General features: G+C 41.3%; 1 protein-coding gene across 1 annotated transcript; it reads right to left on the minus strand.

Moving 5' to 3' along the window:
- Positions 1-1047: 1047 nt before the first annotated feature.
- Positions 1048-26373, minus strand: LOC102721166 (protein HAPLESS 2-A-like). The gene is given in 22 exon segments (XM_040523925.1): positions 1048-1244; positions 1496-1596; positions 1733-1821; positions 2204-2292; positions 2391-2484; positions 4845-4877; positions 4970-5087; positions 5639-5700; positions 5703-5747; positions 5834-5852; positions 5854-5912; positions 6455-6652; positions 6797-6931; positions 7195-7264; positions 7660-7720; positions 7811-7865; positions 8597-8636; positions 12348-12436; positions 25907-25939; positions 25942-26055; positions 26157-26234; positions 26236-26373. Coding segments are annotated over 22 exon segments (1917 nt in total).
- Positions 26374-26659: the final 286 nt, after the last annotated feature.

Consider the following 26659-nt stretch of genomic DNA (forward strand, 5'->3'; position numbering starts at 1 on the left):
GCACGTGTGAGCCAAGCATGATTAACATGTATTGCAAACCAACTACCACAATTTTGATCCACAACTTTACTGAAGCAATAGATACATACCCATCAGCAGAGCCGGATGCACTAGTTGACATAGTGCCTATTGGTGTAGTCGTCCCGCTTGGTGCAGTGCAGAGAGGTAGCTATGCCGATCACCACCACGACACCAGGAAGAAGGAGACGAATTAAGCAAGCAGTCGTACCGCTTGCGGATACTTCCCAAAAACGTGATTGCCGGCCTTCACCCGAGCAGGTGAACTTACGGACAGCTCTCGTTTTGGAGACCTGCTCTTCCAGTACTTGTGCGCGCAAGAAACTGGAACGGGGAGAGCTTTTGCAGCTAAACAATGGGTGGCTGAAATGAGGCTTTTATCCAACGCTAGACCAACCGAGAAGGTGCAGACGATCAAGAGTTGCATGCAGAAGTAATGCTCATGGAAGAAACTCCTTTCATCAAGAGCAAAAACTTCCGTAACTCCCTCCATTAGCCAACATATAACTTTGGTCATTAGAGACTGAAACTCTAACCTCCAACCAACATTAATTGCCTTAGAGTCAAGATTAAACTCTTAGCATTGCTCACCTTTACTTGGCTTGAGTGGTAAAAGATTGACTGCACATATTTGCATCAAGCACAGCACAGCATGCACGCCACACCTCAGTCACAATTCACACGTACACATTGTTTAATACGAGTCTTAGAATTATTTTAATTATTAAATATTATTTGGTCAAGCCACAAAATATCTAACATCCCTTACACTGCCCAGGAGTAGTAGTGGCAGTCGTGGTCGTGGTGGTCCTGCTGCCGGTGCTCGGCGTGCCTCCTCTCGTGGCGCCTCCTCTCTGTCCCACGTGGCTGGCTCGACGCCTTGTCGTGGCCATGGTGGTGCCTGTGCTCCGATTCCCTTTGCTGCTGCGCGCCGGCGCCGGCGCCAAGCTTCACCACCGCGTCGACGTGCCTGTGCCGGTGGCCTCCTTCTTCCGCCTCCCCCGCCGGCACGTGTTCGTGCCTGCTCCTCTAATGGTGATAGTGGTGGTGGTGTTGTTCGCCGTGGCCGTGCCGGTGCCGGTGCCGGTGATGGTGGTGGTGGTGCGGCCCTTTCGTGTGCCTCGGGTGGCGCGCGGCGTTGTCGCGCGGCTCCAGCCCCCACAGATCCTCCCACCAGTCGTACAGCGGGTCCAAGAAGCCTCTCTGGTGCAGAAGCCACACGACCACTGCAGGTGCAACCCAATGCAGAACAACGAACAAACTGATGAGCATGGCAGCAAAACAGGATCATGCGTTTCAAGCGTTTTCACATGCGAGATAGTTTAGCGGCCATTGGATCAATATAACATCTGTAGCATCAGATCTCGACCATTCACTAAAAAAGTGGATGGCCACAATTATATGCAGTCCCTAATTAAGGTGCAGTTCTAGCTATGTCGGCACTGAATCTTAATCCATGAAGGACGATCAAAAATACCTATGAATAAGGTCACAAGCAGCAGCGGGATCATCAGGATCCAACCGATGCATATGTAGCGAATATGGCAGCTGAAGTCGAACGGGCTCGAGCATGTGGCCCTGAATCCAGATGATATGGTAAGAATTAACAACCAGAAAATGCAACAAAAAATTTATGCTGTGAACATTGATAGGAGCCGGCACGAGCATCAGTCTTTATATTGAGCACACTGGAAGGAAAGAAAAACTGAAGTACCTGCAAAATTTGCCGGTAAAGAAACCAATCACGGTACCAAAGAAATCCCGGATGCTGCTCTTCTTGTGGTCATCCGATGAACCAACGATCTACGGAGTTTTGAAGGCAATTAAGCATCGGAACTTATTTATAGAGTACATAAATTTTTATACAAATATGCAGAAAAATATAGTTTATGCATAAAGTACCTCTAATAATAAAACAAGTTAGAACAAAGAAAATAACATCTATTTTTTAGTAAGATAAATTGTGAATCGTTATGCATAAAATCAACAACATCGAATATTTTTGACCAGATGGTGCGCAACACGATAATGTGTTACACGGAATATCTAGCCAAAGGAGCATAGGGATTTGACATTTAACTTTGCATCCAAATGCAATATAGTTTTTTTTTCTGCGGTTATTGTAATAGAAATAAAGGTAATCAATTCTAGAAAAATAACTAAGAAAGCACAAAATTTTTAGAACCTGTGCCCCATTATTGTAAACTGTAGGTGCAGTAGAGAATTGGTACTCTGCTCTGTCAAGTTCACTAAAATCTGATGCCTTCAGAATGGCTGAAATGAAGCATAGAGACATGTCATTTAAGTCCTAATACGGGATCATAGACAGCACAACTAATGCTGAGTAAGGTCTACTACAATTTCAAGCCCACCTTCACATAGAAATGTAGCTGCTTGATCTGTTGATGAACGCAATTCAAACGACCGGACAATTGCTTCTCCAGGTTTCATGGTATATGCTCCCTCCTGAAAACCATGCCAGGGAACATGTGAATCAGCACAACTAATTTAGGAGACAATCCAGTGAGAAGATAAAGAAGGGAAGTCTGCTAATGGAAAATAAACAGTAAGATGAGGAATTAAAACTTGATAAAGTAGGAACAAAATGTCTTGGGTATTCCTCTCAAAAGGAACAACACAAACTGTCCAAAACAGCCAGGTAGATCACTGACTATTCCTTCCGTTTCACATTATAAAACTTTCTAGACTTACCTAGATTTATATGTGTGCTAATGAATCTAGATATATACAAACCATATACATTGATACATGAATGAATCTAGGCAAACTCAGAAAGTCTTATAATCTGAAACGGATGTTGTACATCCTATGGCATTGTACTTACTGTATTGACTAATAATATGTCAAAAAAAAATTAAAACCTTGCAACATTGCAGGTCTTAACTTACGGTACCTCAAGGTAATAAAATTTTACACTTCAAATTTAGTAACTGTACATAATTTTCAATATCTATAAATTTCTCACTTGAATAAGTAAAATTTGGAATGAAACCGAAGAATATTTGTCAAAGTGCAAACTCCTCGAGCGGGAGTTCACTGAACCCCTTTTTTGGTTCGGCCCAAGGGTGCAAGGTCAGGGTTTGTGGGAAGTAAGTAAACATAAGAGGGATTATACAGGCTCGGGTGGCCAGGAGGCATAACACTCTACTCCCATCGCTTGGTCATTATATGGCAAGTGAATACAAGCGTTCTTTGGGAAGGTTTTTCTCGGATTGGTCGCTTTTCTAAGTGGGGCAGAGCCTACTTTTATAGTAGTAAGAGGTCGCCTCAATCCTACCGACTACTAGTGGGCATGTCATCATTGTGCTACAGTAGCTGGCTTGCCGCCTCACTAGGTCACCATCGCGGCAACCTGCCGTCGTCACATCGGTCTCGGTCCATCAGAGGGTAGGTGGGCGTGTCAGTTGTGCTATACCTGCTTGGTCCATCAGTCGGTGGGTAGGTGTAATGGGCGAGAATCCTTGCCCGGTCCCATCAGTCCGAGAGTTGGTGGAGGGGGCAGCCACACCTCTCCTGTCTAGTCCCATCGGTCAGTGTCTGGACCATGGGACCAACACTCATTCGGACTCAGCGGTCCAAATGGGATAGCCGCCCTTGTCTCTCCGCAGTTGTCCATTGCATTTAATACGATGGCGATGAGAAGGGGACAGGCCATCCCCATAGTGACAAGGGCGTTGCCGCGCTGTCAGAGAGGCCTGTCCCTTCTCTTCACCTCTTTTTCTATGGGGAGTGAGTAGGGGACGCTTGTGCGCGTGCGCTGCATTTAATGTGGCGCAGGCGCGTGCTTGTGCTCATCATACCGGCACCGCGCGCCTTAGGCTTCTTCTCACTGTAATAAATGCGGTTGTTGAGCGCCGAGGTCGTGCCTGCTGCGTAGTGGGTCCCATGATGCCCGAGCCACACTCCGAGGGGGTCGGGAGCGCCCCGACCTCTCCTGCGCCCGCTCATGGCCACCCTTTCAGGCCCGATCGCCAGGGCCACACGTCTCTTGGGGCCCGACCTCCCTTCCCTCTCAGGTTTGGGAGTTTCTGGGCCTGCAGTCGCTGCACGCCAACCATTCACTGGGGATACCCCTAGGCCCATACGTCTGACAATACTAATATGGCAACAAGAATGCATAGAGAAGCACCAAACATGTACATGATACTCTCTCCATCTCAAAATTTTATTTTTAATTTACCTCACAAAATAACTCACATTTTCAAATCCTAATGCATTTATTTCCTATTTTTTCAAATATCAATGTATTTGTCCCCATTAGAAAATAAGCACACAACAGAGACACAACAAAATTTTATGTAAAAGTCGTTACGAGAAAAAACCACAAACTCTGACCGGTAATAACCATTATGAGAAGATGATTTTTGAAACCGAAGCTAGCAGGAGCTAGTACTATATATTATGAGAAGATGATTATAATGTAGGAAAATACAGTGGGCCGTCGCATTCTTCCCAAGTTAGGTATCGTTGACACATATTATATGTCTTCTTATGTTGCACAAGGTCGATGTTAATGATGCCATTTGAACCTTGTTTTTATTCTGAAGCTGCCTCATGTAAAAATTCTTCTAACTGATTGGCAACTTTTAATGAAGAAACTAAGAGACTTTATTAAAATCATCGATCAGCAGACAAACCTCACGTGGAGAATACAACGAGCTGTGCATCTACTTTCCTACATGTCTTGTACTTTACCAAACTCAAATGTAATAACCGCTTCAAAAATAAAGTCTTCGCAGGACAAACAACGTGAACCAAAGATTAAGTCCTATGGGAATGGGAATAGAGGTAGTAGTAAACATTACCTCCACGAGATTGATGCCACTTGAGCAATTAAGCTGCAAAAGGAGAAAACCAGTGGTTAAATTTCAAGAAAATCTGTTTACACTCAGAAAGGGTAACAAGGCAAATATCTATGACAAATGAATACCGTCAAGATATATGAAGACTCCAGTTTACCAATATTCTTGGTAGTGACATTTGCCGTACCATCTTGACTTAAGGCTTCAAATGTTGTAACACGAAAGTCAGATATCCTCGCTGGGCTCCTGGTAACGAAATACAACACTTCAGACATTCTAGAACATAAAAATGTACAAGAGCAAGAACTTGAAATAAAAACTAGAGAAGCAATTTTAATTTGTTTTCCTACTGTTTGTCAAACACAGGAGAAATTTAAAGAACCAGCCACTTTTCTCTTATTTTTTGGAGTAAAGTACATGGCCGGTTCTTAAATTTATAGCGCGGTACCACTTAGGTCTATAAACTTATAAATGCACGTTTAGATCTATGATCTCGTTTTAATGTATCATCTAGGTCGAAATTCATGGACCTGGATGGTACATTAAAAACGAGATCAAAACGAGATCATGGACCTGGATGGTACATTAAAACAAGATCATGGGCCTAAACATACATTTTCTAAGTTTATGAACCTAAGTGGTACTGCGTCACAAGTTTAAGGACCGGCCATATACTTTACTCTATTTTTTGGTAGCATGAGCTTTAAAAGATAGCGCTATGGTCTACCAATATATATATATAATCTAACTAGTCAGGGTTTAGTCAATATGATTAAATATCATTACTATGACTTTACCTCTGGTGGATGTATTCTATGTCATCAGCACTCAGCTCTACCAGTAAATTGGAATTTAGATCTTTAGATCTTCTGTGACCCCAATAGAAAAGGTATGAACACCTGCATTCTGTGGGGGGGGGGGGGGTTGTCTCAAAATTTTTATCCAGTATTAGCAAATAGGAACAAGATAAGAGAAGCGACAGAAATATTCACTGGATGTTGATTGATCCTTGAACCGTCCGTCCACAACATAGAGGGGCTGTAGGCTCTGCTTTATCCGGGCTTGATCATACTGAAACAATTAGACACAGTTTTCTAAATACATGATAGAGCATTTTATGACTAAATTATTCAGTATAAAAAGGCAAAAGACAGATAATGGATTAATTAATAAATAGGCACCTCACACTTGCTCTCTCATGGTGACCTCGCTGGAATGAAAAACTAAAATGAGTACTATTGTACTAAGGCTGCGTTCGCAGGTGCTACCGGAGTAAAACTTTTCCGTTGCTTTCAATGCACACGCTTTCCGAATTGTTAAACGAGATATTCTTTTAAGAATTATTTAAAAAACAGATTAATCTATTTTTTAAGTTTACAAAAGTTAATACTCAATTAAACATATACTAATAACTTTTATCGTTTTACGTGCTTTGATTTGACAAGCGGCCACTACCAACTTCGAAGGCGGCCTAAATTAATTGACAACAGAAAGAATTAAAGTTTACAATATTTCTCTTGTGGTTTTCTATTGGGAACAGAGTATCCCATCTTTGGTGAAAAGTAAAAGGAAAAAAAAAGAACAGGGGCTGGTTACATTAATTCTATAATTACCTCCCAGAAGGTGGAAAGCTGGTTGCCCAAGCAGCTCCCAAATGGTGAAGAACAGAAGTTAGTTTGGTTTCGATAAGCCTCATAACAAACACCAATCTTGTCGCACTCAAGACCATCTAATGTAAAGCGAACTCTCTCCAGCAGCATCCATTTGGAGTACTCATTGCCAAGGTCTTGCGGCTGACCACTACCAGCACCCTTCACCATAACGAATTTAAGCAATGTTTTGAAGTCACATAACGAAAATTTACAAATATAAAGCAACGTTTTGAAGTCACATAACTGAAATTCACAAATATCCGGATAGTGTTAGGGGGTGCCTATCATAATTTGATGATGTACCTTCCTTGGAGTCACAAGATAGTAATCCTCAAATGATGGGATACTTGTATAGCCAGCATAATCACCAACAAGTTTTGCTCTCAGAAAGTTGTCTCCAGATACTACAGTTTTATTTTCTGGGCCAACAACAACCTCCTGCAGTAAAATCGAAAAAAAAACTGAATTATAAAGAACACTTCTGAAGCTTGGCATATCCAAAGCATAAAAATTGAATATTTTAGTTGCTGAAAAGCAATATTATTTCAAAAATAACAAAATAAATAAAAGTACAGTTCAAGAAGGTTGCTAATAAATTTCCTTAGTCCAGATCATGGCTATGTATGCTTAAGCTCTGAAGAATTGGCATGACAATTCATCTGACAATTTATTCAAGAGCCCTCAAGAATTTCAAATAATACCCATCTTTTCGTCACTTGAACTGTGATGCTGAACCCAAGTGACCTTGTTCCAATTCCGAAAACATGGAACCTGATCACAAGAAATAAGGGAATAGCAATACATGCATTTACTCAAATTGGTGTTGAGCAAATAATCAAGGATACACTGGAAGTTGTGAAGACTGCCAGGGAAAGTGCCTCCCCACTTCAAAAGAATTAAACTAGGTTTTGGCATATGAAACGAATACTTCTGTGATGGATGCCCGGCAAAAACTAAATAAGATCATGTCTAATTGATACAACATTATACATTTTGTAACTAACAATGCTAGCCACTAGTCATGTTCAGACAACATTCAAGTCCAGAGGTCAGCCAAGATATTACCATTTATTTTCAGTTAACTCAGTAGAGTGTCAAGGAATTATTCAGTTAATCGTTACATATATATAATATATAGCCAAAGTACATCATAAATAATTACATACCAGTCGCCTGGAAATCGTAGACAGTGAGCCGTATTAGCTTTTCCTTTGGCCATTTTATTAACTATAAAGTAGATGAGCGTGCAAGCTGTGCAAGTTAGTGACAGCGTGGAGAGAAAAAACAACAGAAGAATATCATTATTTCTGAACTTACATATGTTTCCACAAGACGAATGCATACGGTGAGGCCCACATGGACAGCAAATAGGCTAGTTTTCACATGGACAGCAAATTGTTCAATCCAGCATAGAGGAAAAGGAGAGAACAAGAATTAAGTAGATTATATATAATAACCAGATAGTGTAGAAGTATGATTTTTTAAGGTACCCTTTGATGACCGTGAGACGTCCGTTACTTTGGATTCATCGGATCTGATTTTCTAATACTATGTTGGTAGTATGTGTAGTAGAAATTTTATAGGGATAAAATTGGAACTAAAATATATAACATTGCAATAAATTTATACATAATATATCATATTGAAATAGATGAATTGGTAAATATATCTCACCGAAGTTTCAAATAAAATATTTAATATACTTATAAAAATATATAATTAAATTTAAATTTTACTACACTGCTGTCCATACTAGTAAAATATACCGTAAGAAAAACGTGTCTTCACTATTCTACTAGGACACTAAACTAAGGATGCAATAGAAACATGTCTTCAAGGAAAGAGTTACCTTCTGAACTCTGAAGAAAAGATACTTAGATTTTCAACTAAATTCTAGCATTTCAACCAAAATATAGCTAACAAAAACTTCTAAATGTTTAAGATCCGATGGTTAGCATGCGGGCATGGCATTGCGTGGACGCTAAATTGGGTCATTTTTCTTTCAGTAAACAAGTAACCTTGCAGAGTAAGAAGTTTAGTATTATCATGTGTAGCTATCAATATACTAGTCAACAATAAGCAGATAGGCCAAATGTTCCTCACCTCTGTTTGCTGGATTATATGGCCCTTGTCATCCTTTAACCTAACCATAGTCATGGAAAAAAAAGCATCATTGGTATATAAACAACAAACAATATGCTAAATACATTGAAGAGTCAACGAAGGTTCACATATATATATCGCTACAGAGTTTGAAGGATCTACAAGTAGGCTCAAACCTTCACTACTAGAAAACTCATTTTCAGCGTCGCAGGGGTTTGATTTTCACAGGCGGACATGACCTTCAGAGCTAAAACCTCGCCGGTAAAAAATATATCTGGGGTGGAGGGGGCGGCCCACCTGTGAAGATAGATCTTTGCAGGCGGGCCATATAAGTGTTGCCTGCGAAGATTGATCTTTGCAGGCGGTAGGAGTCATTCGCCTGCGAAGATCGATCTTCGCAGGCGCCACTTATATGGCCCGCCTGTAAAGATGTCCCTACATAGTCTTCTTCCTCCCCAAGCCAAGTTCATTCTCCTCGAAGTTTCTCTCTCCTAAAGTGACTTAAATATAGGGGGTTTTGAACTTCAAATCTTCGGGAGATGTTTCTGCGTTGTTTAGATGTACTCATTTCCACACTAGGTATGTAAATTTTAAGCTTATAGACCTCAATTGTGATGATTTATGCATGCAAAATTGTGAAGGATTTTAATTTACTTTCTTTTGATATGTTGATGTTAGATGTATGTGTAATACTTGGTGCAATCAAATAATAATTATATTAGTTTGTAATATGTCGATGATATGATTTTTTTAGATTATCCTAATATACTAATTTGGCATGTCTCTGTAAAAAATTTAAAGTAATAATATTAAGGTTTGTATGTACTTATAATTATTATTTTTATTACAACTACGGTAGACATTTTCAAATTACAAAAATAAACTAAAAAATATTTTAAAATAAATATATTCACATATGTAACAATCTTTGTAGGTGGACGAACCGTTTGTGAAGATAGTTATGCCGTATAGGGGTTACATCTTCGCAGGCGGACGGACCGCTTGCGAAGATAGTAAAAAACGGTCTTTGCAGGCGAGCGATCCGCCTATGAAGATGATTTTCACAGTCGGACCGCCTGCCTGCAAAGATAGTTTCCCTATATAAGGCCCCGCCCGCGGCGCCAAGTTTTCCAAGTCTAGACGAGAACCCTAAAAATTTTGGCGCCGTCAGGCTGCTAGTTTGTTTCGTCGCCGCACGCCGTCCTCCGCCGCCGCTCGCCTGTGCCATCGCCCTCCGACCGTCGTCCTCCGCCGCCATCCTCCGTGCGCGCTTTGCCATCCTCCGACCGTCGTCCTCCGGCGGCGGCGGCTAGAGGTTGCGGGCGAGCCGGCGTCCGGCGAGGCAGCGACGACAAGCTTTGGCGTGCGGCAGCCGACAGGGGCGGGCAGGCTGAGGCTAGGCAGCGGCAGTTCCAGACTAGGGCGAAGCCGACGGCCGGCCGCCAGCTAGACGGGGACGGCAAGGCGACCTTCCAGGCTTCCAGCGAGCAGGCGAGTATGGTTATATACTTATATTTCCAGCGACCGGCGAGACGATCATATTATCCAGAAGTTCACCTCCTTCCTCGGTTCCTCCGGGTGCTCAGCAGCTACCCAATGCACATGACACCCTGGTATTCCATTTCCACCTCTTCCTCATCCTGATCCTGCTTGCATTGTCCAATTAATTGTGCTGCTTCTTCTTTCTTTTTTCACAACCAATCTATTTTAGGAAGGCATTTGGCATAGATTATTTCGATAAAGGAATTTGTTTTATTAACACAATTACATTAAGCTAATACAGTCATCACATTGAGTATGGTTAGTTATTTAGGATATTTCGATTTTAATATGTTGATCAGAGTATCAGTTGATAAATGTTTTGTCTCAGCTTCAAGCTGTGAGCTCATCATGCAAATTGCAAAGCAGTATTCTAGGTCCTTGTCAGTTACCGCTACCTGTTACTGATGAGTGTTGCATTTAATCTCATGTGTTTTAGGTTTCAAAGTATAAGAAGGGTCCGAGGAATGAGCCAAAATCCTTGAAGCCTGCGCCCGCCACTGTCGTGGAGTTCTCTCCACGCCTCCGCCTCGCCGTGGAAGGGATCGAAGGCGTCGGGGAATTGGTGGCTGATTTGGTCGGTGTGGCAAGGGGTGTTCTTGCTTTCGCCATGAGCTGCTAATTGCTTTGCTTGCTTGCTTTATTTCATCTTTTGTAGTACTAGTAATCGAAGGGCCGTCAAGAACCAACATCATGTGGGTAGGAGTGATAGATTGGAGCAGGTTGCTTCCATAATGTCTCACCTTGCCTGCTTTGTTCTTCATAGAACTAGTGTTGAGCAGTGTGATTCTTGGGGAGCTCTTATGTCCTCGTAAAAAAGTGGTTTTGGAGCAGTGTGATTCATGGGGGCTCTTGCCTTTTTATTTTTGCAAAGCCAATAATCAAGAGCAAATAATCGTCCATGGTAGTTTGTACTAATTTAGCAAATTAGTTTATACTAATTTTAGTTTGTACTAATTTAGCCCATTAGTTTCTACTTATTTATTACAATTTACAATTATGTACACAAGTTTTCATTAAAACATTCCACAATTATGCATGTACTCGTCGCTAAGCGATCCTTGTCCAAGCCCAAGCCCGAAGAGAAGGAGAAAGGGCGACGGTGAAGATGACGACAAGGACTACATTGCACCTAATAAAGGGGCAAGTGAACTTCATATGTAAACTGATCTGTGATAACTATTAGCTAAGCTATTTCGAAACTTTGATATATACCTTCTCGTAGGAAACGGTGCCACGACGATCAAAACGGCAGCTAAAGAAAAATGATCCATCCAAAGACGATGAGGTCCCAACTGACACAACCGACTCCAAGAAAAACGAATAGTCAGTAAAGGCGAAGAAAAGAAAGAGCGAGAGAAGTGTGAATAAAAAGGAAGAAGGGTTCCATGTTGTTACACATGTATTTGAAGTAACAATGTACAAAAATATTGTAATATATATATATTTTGACAACACTTTTGAGTTATGCAATATACGTAAATTTCTCAGTATCAAATGCTTGATAATCTTCCAATATATGTACACAATAATCTACCTGCAAGAATTTCTATTAACAGGCAAATTATTATTAAATATCAAAAATTTCTACCTATCTTCGCAGGCGGCGGTTTCCTATTTTCACAGGCGGACCAGACTAGCCAACGTCCGCCTACAAAAATTATCTTTGCAGGCAGATGGCTGCCCCGCCTGTGAAGATCGACGATCTTCACAGTCCTTTATGTATAGGCGGACGGCCGCCCCACTTGCGAAGATCATTTTCGGCCACTTGCGATAATGCCTTTTCTATTCTAGTAGTGTTTTTTAAATAAAGAGGTCATATCACACATTTGAAATATCATGAAACTATGCTACAAACCGAATGACATATATATCAGTATGTGCTACTCCATTTATTCCAAAATAGAACTACCTTTAGATCAGGACGCAGTCTTCAAGATGCTAATTTGACGGACAATATTTATAAAAGTGTGTTATTTTAAATAAAAAGAATTGCTTTATGATAATTTATTTAATGATAAATCTATCTATATCATTCTTATGTAATGGATCTTTTTTTTTATTTTTTTTATTAACAGTTAAAATTTAAAATGTTTGACTTAGCACCATCCTAAAGATACCTATGTTTTGGAATAGACATAGTAGTAACTGAAAAAGGAGAGGTAATTAATTAATGATTATGAATCAACAGGAAGCATGAAATGTCTTGTACCTTTCACATTCTCTAACAACATCACCACCGGCGTCTGGTTCACATTTGCGTGTCTTGACAAAGAGTTCCTCAGGTTTGTAAGCAACATCCTGATCGAAGAGACAAACAAATTAAAGAAGAAATTAAGGGCTTGAGTAACACTAACAACTACACTGACTTTTTCTTTTTGAAATAGGGTAAAACCTAGCCTCCACATCCACCCACAACCCACTGAGCCATTGATGGAATACCTGGGCTCTCGTGATCACTTAGGATCGAATCCTAGTTGGCTATGTGTACAATGAGAATATACTACCAGACATCAGGAAGCTACCGTGAGCCACAAACTCTCGGTATAAAGCCAAAAACACTAGGGAGCGTCGTTACCTAGAGCAAACTCCAGGGAATGATCAGTCAGTAGCCTCACACCGTTGCCTTGCGATAGCTCCCATGAGAAAACGCATGTAAACTCGGGATGATGGGAAACTTACCGAGTGAAAGCAGTATGTCGGCAAAAAAAAGAGACGCGACGTTCCGCCTCCAGTAAACGGCACAAGCCAATGGAAAGAAATGTTACCGAGAGAGACACACGGCGAGGAAGGAGACAGGTACCGAGAGAGCAAGAGACACACAGCAAGGAAGCAAACAGGTACCGAGAGTTTTTAGCAGATGCACACTTGGCACCATTGTGCACCTGTCTTTTGTATAATATACGTACATACAAGATGATGCATCAGTAATACGAGGCAATCAAGAAATAGACAGGTACACATTATTTCAGACAACCATGACAGGCACGCAAACAAATTGACACCACAGAATAATCATATGAACATTAGCTACAGATTCTCTCAGTGTTAATAACATGGTATGATAATACAATACAAATGGATCTACAACATACTGGAGACACATGATGCAGTAGAATCAGTTCTTACAACCTCTCTCCTAGTGAGGCAATATAATCCTATTTGACTAACCAAACGTGTGCACTGGCAGCTCAAATGAACTTTAGTGTCCTTTGCCACATCATATATCTGAGATCGTAATTTTACAAAAGAAATTAACTGCCAAATAATATTACTTGAAAATGAATCTATACAGAAAGTATGTTAACTACCAAAAATGAAAATACAATACACGCTAGTTTATGAAAGGTCAATACTTGTGGGTAATTTATAAAAAATGTATTTATTTGCAAATGCATGTTATAACAAACTGGAAGTGCAGAATTCAACTAAAAAGTAATTGTCCATACCTTAGAAATATTCATCAAATAAGATATCCCTGGTGGTAGGACATTCCTCAGATTCATTAGATGAATCCGTACAGTAAGATTCATGACTGTCGTTGTCGTCGTCATCATCATCTTGAATAGATGATCGAGTGAGAAGCTCCAAGTCTTTGTTATTGCAGATGTCTTCAGTATCCCTGCTAGTGGAAGCCTCCTCAGAATCATTGAATTCTTGACCAAGATCAATTATAAAACTGCCATACAGGCCATCTTCCTGGAAATAGTGGACAACATTGTTGTTGGGGACAAAATCATAATCTTGATCAGTGGGCACTTCTAATCTCCCAACTGGCTACACCTTATAAACAACCCACCAGTTCGTAAGGTCTTGCACAGATTTACATGGGTATGGCATGTAATACACTTGTGACGCTTGATGAGCTATCACAAATGGCTCAAACTTTGGAAGGACCGATGCATGAGAAACTTCAATAAGACCAAATCTTGGCGTGTACCTCACTTGGCTTGGGTCAAACCAATGGCAATTGAAGAGCACAAGTGTCAGAGGTTTGCTGCCATCAAAGATGATTTCTATTATTTCTTTTATGTAACCATAGTACTTAGTACTGTCAGTACCATCTCCTTCTCCTATAGTCACCAAACCACTGTTTATTGTAGTTGCATTTGGCCTCTCCTGCTCATACTTATGTGTTCGGAATCAATAACCATTCACATCATACATATTATATAATAAGACTCGAGTGTGGCATCCTCTAGCCACTTGCTTCAAATCATCACTCATAGACTCGTCTATCGTACTCTAGATGTGAAATAAAAGGAAATAATGTCTCAATAAATTGGTGGACAATGCTGAATACATAAACTGTGAAAATGTTGAAAAATATATTTTAGAAGAACATAATTATTATTAGATTGTGAATATAGATGCAATTAAGAGTTGTTGTAATGCCAACAAATCAAAACTGAAACTAATAATTTAGATCCATGAGAGATTCAGTTTAGAGTATTTGCAGTATAACTTTATTCTTTTGACGGGGATGATTACTTAGATTGGTGGCAGAAATATTCATGAAATCCCTTACATATTGTTCAAGCAACATGGAGTATATGTACACATGCATGATCTTATAGCAACCTGAGATAGGTCATAGGTAGATTTCCTAATATGTAAAACAATATGCAGGGCTAAATATATCTTTATCTGTTTAATTGATCTAATAATTAGGTTCATAGTCACTATTTACTTGAGTTAAAATAAAGTACAGGTAAAGAAATTACTTGCTCATAGAACCAAGATACAAAATTAGGACGACATCTCCCGGCACCATTCTGTAAGATATTCTCTTGCTGTTGCCTAGTTGGGTCTCCTTGTGCAGTCCACTCCTCATCTATGAATTTCCTGCAAGATTAAAAAAAGTGAACCAAAAGGTAAAATTATATGCATTTATGAACTATATGCAATCCATATAAACTTTATACCTAATGTAGTCATCCACTTCAGGAAGGTTTGTAAGCACATAAAGCATGGCAGCATCCCACTCTTCGCCAGTTAAATGTCTAGGGACTCCTCGGCTAGTAGAATCCCCCTTGATAGAGAAGAGACTGAGGGAACAAATAGTGGACTGGGTAGTGACATTGTATCGAGGAACAGGATTATGAATCGTCTGCACTAGATCAGCAAAGTATATAGATGTGAAGTTTGAGATTTCATCCAGTATGTAGGCCTCTGCTATGGATGCTTCAACACGAGCTCGGTTTCTAACTTTGCTCTTAAGATATTTTTGGCCTCTTTCAATGGGGTAGTTCCACCTGAATTGTACATGTCCACCCATCCTAGCTTCATATGGTAAGTGAATCATCAAGTGCTGCATTGGATTGAAAAATCCAAGTGGAAAGATCTTTTCTAATTTGCAGACCAAAACAATTACTTGACTCTCCATGTTTTCCATCTCTATGGGATCAAACTGTTTTGCACAAAGTTTGCGATAAAAGAAGCTTACTTCTGCTAGCACTTCCCATACATGAGTTGGCATGTAGCCACGAAACATTACTGGCAAGAGACGTTCCATCATTATGTGGTAATCATGACTTTTTAACCCATTGAGCCGCATGTTTTTTAAATTCACTCCTCTCCTTAAGTTTGATCCATACCCATCAGGAAATTTCAATGTTCGAAACCACTCCAATACTTCCTTCTTTTGATTTCTGTTCAAGAAAAAGTCGGCTCTTGGCTTTACCCATTGACCAGATGGTTGTTTTTGGATGAGGTTCAACTTAGGCCTATTGCAAAGTGCTGCTTGGTCAAGGCGAGCCTTGATATTGTCCTTTGTTTTGTCTGGAATATCAAAGCAAGTATTAAATATTGCCTCGGCAACATTCTTCTCATTGTGCATGACATCAATGTTATGAGGAGTTAGTAGTTTGTGAAAGTAAGGGAGTCTCCACAAGCTAGATATATGTGTCCAATGGTGAGTTTTGTCATAGTCTACATATCCATTTCCATTAGTAGCAGAGACAAGGCTATCTAACCGAGCACGGATCTCTTGACCAGAGAGATGATGAGGTGGTTCATTAGTAACCACAGTGTTTGCCATAAAAGAGCTTGAATCACTTCTAAAACTATGATCAGTTGGGAGGAACTGATGATGACAATCAAAGAATGAGTACTTTCCCCCAAATTTCAGCCTTTTTCCTTGGAGTGACTCCATACAGATTGGACATGGCATCTTTCCATGCACACACCAACCACAGAATATGCCATAAGCTGGAAGGTCATGGATAGAATAAAGGAAGGCGGCTCGCATGGTAAAATTTGTCTTGGTGGCACAATCATATGTCAATACACCTTGCTGCCAAGCATTCATGAGTTCATTAACTAGGGGCTCCATGAATACACTGATATGTTTACCAGGATAGTTCGGCCCAGGAATTATCAAACTAAGGAACATGTTGTGCTGCCGCATACAAATACCAGGTGGAAGGTTCAAGGGAATGACAAACATAGGCCAACAACTGTATGAAGAAGCACCCATAACAAATGGACAGAACCCATCTGTGGCTATTGCTATTCTAACATTGCGCATTTCGATAGCAAAGTCTGGGAAGTTTCTATCAAACTGCTTCCAGGTCTCACCATCAGCGGGGTGTGCAATCTTGTCAGGATGGTACCGACGACCATTCTTGTGCCATGTCATTTGCTTGGCCTGAGATTCAGACATGTACAGCCGCTGAAGTCTTGGCATAAATGGCAGATAGCGAAGTACCTTTCTTGCAACATTTAGTTGTATCTTCTCACCATTATTGTTTTGGACTTCCACATACCTACTCTGTCCACACTTATCACAGTGAGTCTTATGTGCATTTTCCTTCCTAAAGAGCATACAATTTTTGTGGCACGCATCTATCTTCTCGTAAGGCATGTTCAATGCACCAAGATATTTTTTTGCCTCATATAAGTTTGGTGGTAGGTTATGCCCATTAGGGAGGAGAGAGCAGACCACATTCAAAGTGCATCAAATCCTGCAATTGATATAGCATATTGAGACTTCACTGCTAGTAGCCGTGTGGTGGCATCAAGTAGTGATACCTCTGTGTGTTCATGGAGAGGTTTAGTCGCCGCGGACAACATTTGAAAGGAAGCTTGCGCTGTAGGCTCAGGATCTTCCTGCTCGACTGAGACATAAGCATCACGGATATCATCTATCATGTCATTCATCCGATCAGTCTCTGCAACCCTATCTTCATGTTCAGTGTTTTGGTGTATCAGTTCTTCACGTGTAGGATGTGTCTTACCATGATACACCCATACAGTATATTCTGGCCTGAAACCATACTTGCAAAGATGTTTCATCATGATATCTCTTGTTTGGGGACGTGTGTTGTTGCAGTAGTTACATGGGCACAATACACCCGCACATCCTGTGTCCCTGCTGAAAGCCATTTCAAGAAATTCTGTAGTCTTTGATATCCACTCAGCAGTAACCTGGCCACGCTTTCGATGGCCCTTGTACATCCAACTACGATCAACTAGCATTGTACCTAGTTAAAGGTGATGGGATTAATTTATGTTAGCAAATGTGGACTCCGCAGTGAAAAGCATAAGAGAACATAAGTTAAAATTTCCATACAAAGCAATTAAATTTTCTACAACACTATTCGTTTACTTGCAATTTATCTCAACTTTACTTTTTGATGACAGAGAAATAATACATCGAAAATCAACTAACACATAATCTGACATAAAACTAATTTTTGTCTTCCAATTTGGTTTGCCAATTTTAAGACTATAAACCACACAACTTAACAAGCCCATGCTGCAACTGACCCAAAATCCATAATGTGGTAACTTGAAGGCAAAAGAGAAATTATGGGAGCATGACAACTTCACCTGATGTGCAGAACCGGGTGTTAAGAGTGCGGGGGGGGGGGGGGGGGGGCGCAGTGGGGAGACTGTGTGCTCAAGGGAGATGCGTGGCGCGGAGGCGGCCTCGACGGGGAGCAGCGCGGCAGCGGCGGTGCGCAAATCAGGCGGCACCGTCGATGGACGCAACATGGCACCGCAGCAGCACAGATGGTGGCGACTGCGTGCTGAAGGGAGATGCGTGGTGTGGAGGTGGCCTCGACGGGGAACAGCACGGCAGCGGCGGTACCCAAATCAGGTGGCACTGTCGATGGACGCAGCACGGCGGTGCCGTGTTGGCAGCAGCATATATGGTGGCGGCATGGCTGGGAGATGGGGGACATGCGGACAAAGATTGGGAATGAGATTCGTGACCTAGCCAAGAGAAATTTTGGGTGCCCGCCATATGTTTGATGGGCGCGGTTTCTGCCATTAACGCCCAAGGAGATAATTTTGTTATTAGTTGAAATAAAACAGCGGTTGCTCACTTGGCTAGAGCTCGGCGTCACTAACCAAGAGGTCGCGGCTTCGAACCCAGCCTGGCAAGTTTTCTTTCCTCATTTTATTTTAGAAATTTTGATCGTATTTTTTTATTCATTTATTCTCTTTTTTGTCGACTTTTTTCTTCTTTTAACACTTCCTCATTTTTTGTGTGCTTTTCTTCCCAAACTCAAATTTGTTTTTTTATTTTTTTCTCTACCCAAAATAATTTATGAGAAACATATTCTATTTTTCTAAAAAGTGTGAAAAAATATAAAGGTTCTGAGTAGCTGTCACTACGAACCGTTTAAAATTAAATATTTGTAGCAAATAAAAATTTGAGAACTGCTAATGTACATTATCTTATTTTAAAACGGAATAATTTCTACGAGTTGTCAAACAGGATAGCTCACCGGTACTACTTATAATACCGTACCGGTGCGGTACTATCTAATACTCAATTGATACTAGTTGATACTGCAGTGGTATAGCACTGCATGGCAACGGGGCTTGTTACCTGATATCTGTCAAGTTTTTACTTTATTTGGAGGTGGGTACGTATAAAAAAAATATACCAGCGGGTCTATTAACGGGCAAAAGCTTTATCCAACACATATGATGGGTGTGGGTACATTCTTTTGATACCTAAACTGGGTTCAAAATACCCATGGGCCAGCCCAATAATGTGACATGGCCTAAGGCCCACTACTTGGAGACCCTAGGTATAAAAGAAATTTTTACATATTACAGTGATAAACTCGGTCTCGGCGGCGGCTTCTCCTTCTCGACCGTCGACGGCAGGCAGCGGGACCACGACTTCTCCCTCTCCTAGGCGGCTGGTGGTGGACTGGCGGCTTCTCCGATCTCCCTCTCGGGCCGGCGGCGTCGCCTCCCTCTCCCTGGTGGCCCACTACCACACATGCATGAAACGGGTATGGGTACCCAATAGGTACCCATCATTCATACAGGTGCGGATACGAGTACAGGATAATTTTGTATCTGCTAGCGGGTATGGGTATTTTAATGGGCAAATTTAGTTTTAATGGGTACGAATATGGGGTGTGTGAACCTGTTGGTACGTACCCGTTGCCATCTCTAACTGCAGGGTTGCAATCTATATTAGTTCACATCGTGCAAGCGGTGATGGTGGTGCCATGTGTAGGCTGCAATAATCTATACCGTTCTACAAATTTGAATGGTATTCCATCGTTTAGCATTTCTCTAAAAACAATCAATGGGACTCCGGCTCAAAAAAACTTGGTTGAAATGACATAACAAGGTTTAGTGAGACTCTATCTTGTTTTGTTGTAGAAAAACCACCCATCTTATTTCATTTATTTATGATATCGAGCATAATTTACTATTATGTAATATAAACTTTCCAATGCAAGGTATACTTCTCAAATTAATTTTATATCAACCATAATTTATCATTTCTGTCTTTTTCTAGTCTAATCTAATAGAAATGTATGGTGTCTTTTGCCAAGTACGGTAGTGGTTGCCTTACGTTCCAACCACTTTTCAATTTTGTTCAGCTATATATCTCAAAATTTATTTGCATGGATTTCCAAAATCTTAAGGTTAGATTGGGATTATATAGACACATTTTTAAATAATTAGAATGATAACATCAACATTACCAGTTTTTTTTACCAAATCGCGCAAGCATTGCATGTGATGTCAGGCATTCGATGCAGTGTATGAAATGATATCATCCATTTAGGTTTGCATACACAGGTATTCTCTCCTGCAACTTCTACAATAATATAGCTTACAGTTCACAAGTTGCAGTGTATGCCAGCATATATGACCAAAAGTACCGTACTTCCAATTCACAAGTTACAGTGAATACCCACATATGACCTACAGTACATAAACAACAGACAGCCAACCTAAGGCAGCAGGCACAGCCAACAACTACTAGAGTTCCATATAAACTTAAGTTCAGGTAAGACTTAGTGAAGTATACCTAGGTGATTAACTACAAAAGACTACTTAGTATGACAGCCACAACCAACAGCTGATCAACTTCATGGCTATGACCATCCAGGTCAGTTTAGTTACAAAACACATCCATGGTTTCAGTCATGTATAACTAGCCGATTCTTTTCAGCTATACAAAACACTCCTAATATTCTTCAGATCTTGTCTGCTGCGGTGTGCTAAATGTTCACAATTGCACCAGAGACAGCACCAGCCCCAACATGTTCAGGGCCTGAGTTTCCAGTCCAAGCCACACCAGATAAAGTCTGCGTCATGGTTCAAACCAAATGATTAATATTAGTCATCTCAAAAGTTATATGGCTAACAATTACTTCCTGCACAGGTAGACCATGTACCAAATACTTAGTGGGGGAGTCAACATGACAGATAAGGGAGCTGAAACTGAAGGTAACAGGTCTATGTTCAGCTTACTTTGTATCGCCTGCAATCCATTTCACATATACACTACTTAGTGCAACCAACCTAAAATAATGAAAACACTGCTAACTGATTCAACTCCACCAAATAAAATAATACCACTTACTCTTAAAGCAGCTTCAAAATATGTTGATTTCTGTTGAAACGCTATCTTTTCCAACTCCCTCTCCTTGTGCTCCAGCTCCCTCTCCTTCCGCTCCTGCTCCTTCTCTTTTGCCCTCTCTTCACGCTCACGATCCTTCTCCTGCTCCCTCTCCTGACGCTCCCTCTCCTTCTCACCGTCCCTCTCTTCACGCTCTCTTTCCCTAGCCTCACGCTCCTCTTGTAGCTGCCACAAAAGGTCTTCAATCTGATTTGTGTTGTCCTGATCTGTCCTAGATCTTCTACGAGGCCGTGGATCATCAGGTGAACAGTCACCAAAGACTGTTGTTGAGTCAATGAATCCATCCCCGATCATGAAACGTCCATGTTTCTTTCCACCACCAGCCATGTGCACAGCCACTGGATCAATAGGAGAGGTACGCCAATCACTATCTGGCCCATGCAACTGAACATAAGCTGCACGGTAGGCCTCCTGTTACAATCAGATCACATTTTGCATTAAGTTCAAGTGTACAAATGATGAGTTAACTCCTAAGTGTTAATCCTATTATTCATGTCTGATAAATTTGGCATTCCTGGTCAACTTACATAGTTAGATGATAAGTTATATAAAATTGTCATACGTATGCATCTGTACACAAAATTTCCATGTCTGTCAACTAATTCCAAAATAATAACATGCTTTGCAATATTCCCAAATGTTTATTGTTAGATATTCATGCATAAGTGTTTTGACAACCATAATTGAAAACACAGTCACGAGAGAGATAAAAAAAGTACTAAGTGATTTGGGACAAACAAAATATTCAACACTTACAAGCTTTTCAGCTACATGAGTATCCCAGCTGAATTGTCCATCAGCTTGATTTTCCTTCCTTCCTTCTGCATAGGCCTCTAGTACAGCCACCGGTCTCTTTTTCTTCATCTCCTATATGACATGGGTACAATATATATTATGTCAAATTCTCTTGGGACATGGTCATAATATATATTATGTTAGATTCTGCTGGGACAAGATCTGCCACATATTTCAACATATGCACACACACCAGATTCTGTTGAAAACGGCTCAAGTTAGCACTGCCTTGGCGGTGAGATGGCCCTCTCATTTTTTCCCTGCGTATCCTATGAGCATTTGAGATAGCCTGCCATTCTGGATTACACCACTGCAATTGAATCAATTGTCTCCATGCATTTTTTGACCTCATAAACCACCATGGTTCTACCTATAGGAGAAGCAGAAACATTTATTAATTAAAAAATTGTTCAGTAGATGACAATAAATTATCAACGATCACTAATATCACCTTTAGGTACTCCTCTGTTAGATAAGTCCTGCATGCAATTGACCGAGAAGTTTTCATCTTTAAGAATTTCCTTTGGTAATTCAGCACGGCCAGGATGCGAGTTTCATAAAATAGGACCTGAAAGAGCCCCCTGACACAATTGTGGACAACCTTTCTAGCACGTTGTTCTGTTCCCTCTGCCCACCTGAAGTAAAGCTGCAGCTATGGAAAGTTAAAGGGCCAACTTGACATAACAAACTATGATATTTAGATACTTTAGCTTATTGATATTTCATTGTCCGAACATGCCAAACTAAAAACACATGGAAGGTAAAATAAAATGTGTGATGTTCTTCAAATTGGAGAAATTGGTTTTTAAAAACAAACCCAGAAATCTTCCTCAACCCGATGAAGACGGCTTGGTAAGCGTATTTGATTGGCTTCCGGACTGTCTGGCCCTACCCTGTAATGTTTCCAGGTCCATGCCGGCTCATCTTTACCTTTAAATTTGACAATGCCAGGGAACCATTGTTTAAGAAGTATTGTCAGGATGCTATTGGGTACCCGAATCTTGGTACCACTTGTCTTCCATTGACTGCATATAAACAAACATGTCAATCGACCCTTCTTATTCAACTGGATGGAAAATAACAAAATTTTACAATCAGCACAGGTTTGTCATCCTCTCGGGTAGGACGTGGTGGCACCCGTGTGGGACCACGAAACCAACATTCCTCATCTGTTTCTTCCTCTGCCAAAATCTCCTCATCCAAATCAGAAGAATGATTAGGTTGGTGTGAATCTGAGGACCCTGTTCTACATCTCGGCAAGGTAGCGCCGCTCACTGCCTGATCTGAACAATTGGAAGCCTCACCACATCCTAAGCTCAATCGCCGCATATTCCTATGAAATTAATATGAAACAGGTCAAATGATATTACATACTACATAGAAGAGACATGGCATACTAAAATGTAGAAACAAGGTTGGGAATAACATAGCATTGTAGATTGTCACACAATATGACACTGACATTACACCTGCATTCAACCAGTAAACAACAATCTAAACAAGTAGGGATGTGGCAAACTCTCAGCCTAACCAATAAATACCCATTACCATGTACAGAAATATGAACACACATTATTCAAACACTACCAAAACTATCACCCACATCATTTTGTAGTTACCAGGTTATTTTTCTTTTTAGAAAGTAATGCCATGTATTTCATATAGTACTTGATGCCACCACATACCTAAAATTTCTGGATTTAGACAAAAAAAATTGAGGTGTATTTTTCAAAATCAACAGCTATCTTTGTATGATGCAAGAACCACAACCAAATGGCATACACATACCAAGATTTCTAATTGCCTGTAGCTGTGTTTTCAGCCTGATGACATTGGTAACTTACTGCACAGCTAGACGATGATGTACGTACTTGATGAATGCGAGCACTTGAAGTGGGCGGCGAGGGACACGCCGGCAGCCGCGTCGGGCACGCGGATGATGAGGCCTGGCATTGCGCCCGCCGGCGCCGGCCGCGCTGCGCGAGCGACGGGACCTGGTCACTCGTGTGACAAGCGGAGAGGGCAAGAGGGGACAAGTCAGCGGCGGGGATGGGAAACGATACAACAGGAGTATTGATCGATAGTAAGCAGGGTTTTATAGCATGGGCCGTGGTGGGCTGTTCCCGATAGCAAAAAGAAATAAAACACTCGAGAACCTTCTGTTACAAGCGCGCGAACGAAAATCATGGGGCGTAATCTGCGCGTGGAGGCAGAAATCACCGCGCGCCAAGGCTGAAATCACCGCGCGCTACGCCAAAAAATTCGCGTCAATAGTGTTGTCCATAACGGCAACCCAGAAAAATCTATCTCCGTCATGGGAGGATTGGTGGGTCCCATGTTTTGGCATAGAACATGGTATTTTTTTTTATCCTGAGTTTTTTTCTACGTAACACTCGGTATGTTTCAAATGTTACCGTGTAGAACATGAGTCTTTCGGTATTTTGCCATACGTTACCGTGTGCCATCGGATACTCTAGGTAATAGGTTAAAGCACTGGGTAGGTTCACGATATATACTAGCGAACCAAGCAACGTCCGGTTACTAGAACCACACTGATTTACCGAGCAACACCCAGTAAACACTACTACAAATATGATATTCGTCGACGCCCCCTTTTAAATCTTAAATAGGCCAACAAATCCCTCGTCTGTAAAATGATAGGATGCACAGTGGATCAAGCCCCGCTTATAAAATTAATTTTTACAAACGGGTCTCTTAATAGACCCGTCTGCAAAAGTCAATTTTCATAGACATGCCGAAGAGTGCGAGACGAGGAGACAAATACACAAAGGCTGCGGTCGCAGCTTCCTAGGGCACATCATCCAACCAACCCCACAATACAAGGAAATCCATTAATACAGGATTATTTAACGTGATGTTTAGATTGAGAAAATTTTTAAAAGAAGTGTCATGTCAAATGTTTGGCCGGACGTCGAACGGGGTTTTCGGACACAAATGAAAAAACGAATTTCACGTTTAGCCTAGAAAACGCGAGCCTAATTAATCCATCATCAGCACATGTTGGTTACTGTAGCACTTATGGCTAATCATGGGCTAATTAGGCTCAAAAGAGCCGTCTCAAGATTTCTTCGATAACTGTGCAATTAGTTTTTTTTCATCTATGTTTAATGCTTTATTTAGATGTCCAAAAATTCGATGTGATGTTTTTGGAAAAAAATTTTGGAACTAAACAAGGCCTAAGTATAAAAGCTGCTAAAAACTTGAAAAATAGACTAATATGATTTTTAGAGCAACTTTCGTATAAATTATTTTTACAAAAAACATACCGTTTAAAAGCTTGAAAAGCGTGCGTCTAGAAAAGGAGAAATTATTTTTGTTTGGTTTGTCGGTGAAATTTTGAACAAATTCTTGTTTAATTTATGATTTATGGATTGACGAGGGAGAACACTGTTGGGGCAGGGTATTTTTTGTGCACCAAATTTTTTATTCTAGGCTGGTTCTCTGGATTATTTTTGCACTAAACTTCGTATTCCAGGTAGGGGTGGGAATGAGTCAAGGTCTGTGGGTTTTTTCATAACACTATTTAATTCTTAAAAAAATTTTAGCTTAAAACTTTATATAATTTTATTTCCAATCCATTTTAAACTCGACCATTAGATTTTGTAAGAAAAATAGTTTGGTCCATTATCACCCCTAGTTCCACGTGAGGTGGGTGGTCTAATATGCCTGCATTTTTTTCAGGCAGGCACCCGCCACCACGAATATCGTAGACATTATTTTACATGTGGGGTGCTTGACCGCTTGAAGAAGAGTTTTTGAACCATTTTTGTAGTAGTGTTCTAGAAGCACACTGATTTTCAGGGTCTTGTTTTTAGCTTATTAAAAGAAAAAAAATTGACATATTTACAAATGAAATGATAAATAATAATTTTGTATAAGTGTTTCAGTGAATTAAAAGACTGAAAAACAAACTATGATAAAAAAAATCTCAAAGATAAATAAAAATTTTGTGTAATCAGCGCGAAAAAAGACGAGGAAACTAGTAATTGATACACCTGCTTGCAGACAGAGAGAATGAGAGAGAGAGAGCGAGGAGAGTTGTGTACCCTGTGGAGGTAGGTGAGGGCGTAGAGAGCGTATACGTCGCGGTCTTCTTGATGGTGATGACGGGGGGATACCGAATGCTCTTCGTAGGCTGCGTGCCGTCCTCCTGCACCCCGGCCACCTGCGCCACCAGCGACGCCTCGCCGCCGCTCTGCAAAACGCACGGTTCGATCCACACTGATCAATCGGTGGAAATGCCAGAAGCAACGTACGCTGGCGGGGTACGTATGTAGTACGTGCAGAGGCGCTTACGGTGCCGCTCGGGACGGCCATGTCGACGACGCTCTTCCGGTCGCAGGACAGGCGGCCGCCGCCTTCGTCCGAGTCGCGGGGCGCAGCTCTCGAGGCGGGACTTTGAGAGGATCTCCATGCCGCCTGCGCCGCCGCCGCCGACGACGACGACGACCAAGGCGAGGATCGCGAGGAGGGCGGCAGGGAGAAGGGTGGTGCCGCCGCTACCATTCGCCATGTCGGTTTCGCTTGCTGATGCCGCCCTGTCCGTCGATCAGTCGTCTACTCGTCTGTGCCCGCAAACCCCGTGGGTTTGCATGTGTGTGCTCGCGCTGCGCAGCGTCGAGGAGAACCGCATGCACCGCGCGTCGCGTCCCCAAACTGCTCGTCCGTCCACGGGCGCGCAGGCCTTCCTGACCGCTCCCACGATCTCATTCTCGCCATCTTCCCGCGTCTTTTTGCTTCCCCCTGTTTCTCCCCCGACGACATGACCGAAACGTCCGGTGCGCAAACGCTACTTTTGA

This window comes from Oryza brachyantha, chromosome 5, assembly GCF_000231095.2.
Source record: "Oryza brachyantha chromosome 5, ObraRS2, whole genome shotgun sequence".
Classification (NCBI taxonomy): domain Eukaryota; kingdom Viridiplantae; phylum Streptophyta; class Magnoliopsida; order Poales; family Poaceae; genus Oryza; species Oryza brachyantha.